We start from the raw sequence: 4,196 nt of genomic DNA on the forward strand, positions 1-4,196 counted from the left end.
GACAGCATTGTCTTCTTACAATGCCATGTAACTTATTAGAGCTGAATCCTAGCAGTTGTCCACACTCCAGGCCAATGAGGTAGGTCAGATCTGAAACGAAGTCAAGGAGTGGAAAATCTCGGGCATTTTTCTAGGTGCATAACCTATGCATCAGGTGTTAAAATTGGAATTTCTACATTCAGAGCAAAGTGGTCATTCTAAGCATTGATTACAGTTTGAGTGTTAGTGAAAAGAAAAGAGAAAAACAGTTAACAACAAATTGCATTAAAATCAGAAACTGTTTGTAAGTCCAGCTGACTCCAGAGGAAACAGTTGAGGTAAGATAACAGGAGCAGAAGGTTTCTTAGGGGCCAGTGGTCACCTTAAAGCAATTCTTCAGTCTGACAGTCCTCCGAGTACTGTGGGGTTCACACATCCTGCCTAATTCCTTTCAGGCTCACACACCTAAATTCTAGGTATGATTTCAGGATTTACACCTGGACATTGTGCATACAAAATAAAACAAAGAAAAGGAAAACATTTTCATATGGCTCTAAATCTAAAATACAATGAGCATTTTCCTTCTCCCAGAGAGCTTTGTTTCCCTGCCAACTTAGCAATGACATCACATTGGGGTCAGACCATGAGACCCCATGTCTCAGAGGCTTGTGGGCTCCCACCCACCACAATCCTCACATCGGCCTGTCTCAGGGCACCAGAACTCTGAGCTCACCAGTGCAGGCACCCCACTGGGGTGGGAGAGACAGGTTTACTTACCTTCCAGTCTAGAACTTGCTCATCAGACACCTCATGGAAAGGTTAATCCCCACTAAAACCTCAGTCTCCAAGGAAAAGAGCATCAGGAGACACAAATTAATTTCTGAAGGAGGAGGAAAGCTTCCTGAGGGCTGCTTTGACTTCTTTGTTTCTCAAAGTGTAGATGAGGGGGTTGAGGGCAGGGCTGCACATGGTGTACAGCACGCCAGCCAATTTGCTCTTCTCGGCGCTGTAGCTGGAGACGGGACTTATGTAGGCGTAGAAGACAGCGGAGTAGTAAATGCACACCACAGCAATGTGGGAAGAGCAGGTGGAGAAGGCTTTCTTCTTCCCCTCTGCAGTCCGCATCTTGAGGATACTGGAGATGATGAAGCAGTATGATAAGATCGTCATCAGGAAGTTCAATATGCCATAAAAGCTGTCCGCCAGAACAATCATGACACTGTTCACATAGGTGGAGCTGCAGGAGAGAAGTAGCAGAGGAGGGACCTCACAGAAGAAATGTGTGATGACATTAGGGCCACAGAAGTCCAAGCGCAGCATCAGGCCCGTGTGGATGGCCGTGTTGAAGGCGCAGAGCACCCACACACCTGCGGCCAGCATGCTGCAGAACGCCTTGCTCATCACGGTGCCGTAATGCAGCGGATGGCAGATGGCCGCATACCGGTCATAGGCCATGATCGTGAGCAGAAGCAGCTCTGAAGATGCGGCCCATGTGAGGAAATAGAGCTGGGCCATGCAGCCCCCATAGGAGATGGAGCTCTCCTCTGACACCAGACCTGCCAGTGCCGTGGGCATGACGGAGAAGATGCAGATGATGTCCATAGTAGCCAAGTTGAACAGGAAAAAGTACATGGGGGTGTGAAGCCCAGGGCTGACGGCGATGGCCAAGATGATGAGCACATTACCTGTGATGGCCGCAGAGTGGAGGGAGAGGAAACAGATGAATAAGAGCGACTGGTATTCTGGGTGCTCTGAAAAGCCCTGCAGGATAAACTCTGTTACCAGTGTCTGGTTACTCATGGTGCTTGGGCCGAGAGGGGTTTCTGGGACTATCAGGTGAATCTCCACCCACTGCTTCATGTGATTGCAGGGCTGGAGAGAGAAATGACAGGTGTCCTAAGAAAGGCTGCTACCATGGTTCATTCATACACCCCATGATGGCATGAATGATTCTATGTTGATGTCTAGGACATGTTAATTAAAACAAACACACCAATATTACAATAGGCAAAGGGCATGAACATTCAGGTCATAAAAAATAAATACAAAGGGCCCACAAAGCATCATTCAACCTCAGTCAAAGACATGCAAATTAAATTAATTATTCAGTCTTTATTATCCATGATTTGGCAAAGTTAGAAAAGCATGATACTTGTTAGCATTAGAACAGGTACAAAGACCCATACCTTTTAAAAGATGTATTTCATTTGAGCCAAAAATTTCCCTTCTGAAAATTTATCTTAAGGAAATAATTAAAAACATCTTCAAGGTGTCAGAGCAGTGCTATTTATAATAGTGAAAATTTAAAAGCAACCTATACTCTTAAAGGTGAGTATATTATGATATATTGATATAATATAATACTGTGTAATTATCAAAATGGTGTTTTGGATGCGTTTTACTTTGCTTTTAAAAAGAGAACACAAAAAATTAAAAGCAGCATGTACAATAGGATTTCATTTGGGGTTTAACAAGAAAAGCATGTTCGTCTAGGCACCTGTAAGAAAAACAACTGGTGAGTAATAGACCATCATTTGAACAGTGGGGATGGACTGATTGATTTTCATTTCCTTGTTTTTACTGATCCGTACTTTCTGATTTTTCTGTAGAATGATCTTTCTAAAGGACAGATTTATCATGCGATTCTCCTTCTAACAATTCTTCTGTGGCTCCCCATTGCTTACAGAATAAATGATCCCAGCTGCTCCCCCTGGGCCCACCTCCTCTCCAGCCTCCCTTCCCATCATCTTAACCGTCGAAGTCAAAGTCCAGCCTCAGCAGCACTCCCAGTCTGACCAGTGCACCAGGCCACGCCAGGCCTCCTTTGCTTTGTCTTTGCAACCCCCTCAAGCCAGAACTGCCCTTCTTATGAACCAGGTCAATCATCAGCCCCCTCCTTTCCAAACATCCCTTCCCTGGGGAGAAATGACCACTCTCTCCTTTGTGTCCCTAAAGATTCTGTACTGACTGTCCTAGAACCCATCACATGCCACTGCTTGACCAGATTACACACCTGTTTCCCCTAAGGCTGATACATATGCCCCTTTTATCACTGGACAATCCCTGCTGGGCACCCAGCCTGGCCTGCAGTGGGTGGGCACTCAAATATGTTTGTTGAAATAATGCTAAAAATACAGTCCATTATGAATTACAGCAGAACGGTTTCTATTCTCAAGACAGTGCACATTCTGTATTGTTTAAGATAAAACCAGCATAGTACCACATTTGCTTTTTCCTGCACTTGAAATCTTTATTCATTAAAAGAGGTAAGGAAAATATTCATTTTTAATTAAGAATTCTGGGGTGGGGTGTTTATCGAACTTCAAGAAATGTATTTAACATTGAAAGGTTTACACAAAATGACTAAACTTCACCTACAATTCAGGTCATATCGCCATTTTGTAAGATGAAGACTGTTCTGAGTAGAAGAGCATAAAATCCGTCTGACTCAGAGCAATAAGGCTATGTTAATGTGGACTCTGCTTAAAGCTGATGGAAATGATGAAGTTCCATCTATGTTTCTGCCCAGCAGCAAGGTGTCAGAACAGCTCAATAACTTTGGTGGATATAATAAATACAACATATTTTAGGTGATTTCACTTTTGTTTGGAACACAAATATTTTGCTCGGTTTGAGTTGGGGATCTGGAGAAATAACTGCATCCTCACTTTCACCTTACCACAGCCCAGCGAGTGACTCCTCTTTAACCCCAGGGACCACTGCAAGGCTGGAAAGCTGAGGTGGGCTGAAAAGGAAGAGAACTGGATCTGCGCCCACTGATGTCCCCGTGTAAGATTTCTGCACTTCCCACTCATGACCTCCCTCCATGGCCCCCCAGCCACCATGGTCCACTCCACAGTACATACTACAGACAAACCAGAGTCCTAATAGGACTTCCACCACCAAACACTTACTGAGAAGGAATGTGCCGGGCCTATCACATTTTATTACTGGGGCACCAAGAGAACCTATTATGAAGGAAACCTTAAACCCAGTCTCTCTCAACTCAGCTCCAGAGTGAGGATAGAAAAAAAAAATCCTGCAACACAAATGGAGGTTTTGAACAGGTGCTAAGCACAAAAACGTTTCAACAAATCCTTCACATTCAAGGAACAAATTACCCCTAAGAAATTACCACTCACTGTAATTTCCAGGGCAGGTGGACAGTCTCCTCATCCAGTTGGTCAGTAAGAGATGAGAGAATCAGGACACCAAGA

General features: G+C 44.3%; 1 protein-coding gene across 1 annotated transcript; it reads right to left on the reverse strand.

The window, feature by feature from the left end:
• Nucleotides 1-852: 852 nt before the first annotated feature.
• On the reverse strand, nucleotides 853-1,839 carry LOC134370900 (olfactory receptor 13A1). Its single transcript, XM_063087833.1, has one exon. It carries the CDS (start codon nucleotides 1,837-1,839, stop codon nucleotides 853-855), a length of 987 nt encoding a protein of 328 aa, XP_062943903.1.
• Nucleotides 1,840-4,196: the final 2,357 nt, after the last annotated feature.

The sequence above is a fragment of the Cynocephalus volans genome, chromosome 2 (assembly GCF_027409185.1).
Source record: "Cynocephalus volans isolate mCynVol1 chromosome 2, mCynVol1.pri, whole genome shotgun sequence".
Lineage (NCBI taxonomy): Eukaryota > Metazoa > Chordata > Mammalia > Dermoptera > Cynocephalidae > Cynocephalus > Cynocephalus volans.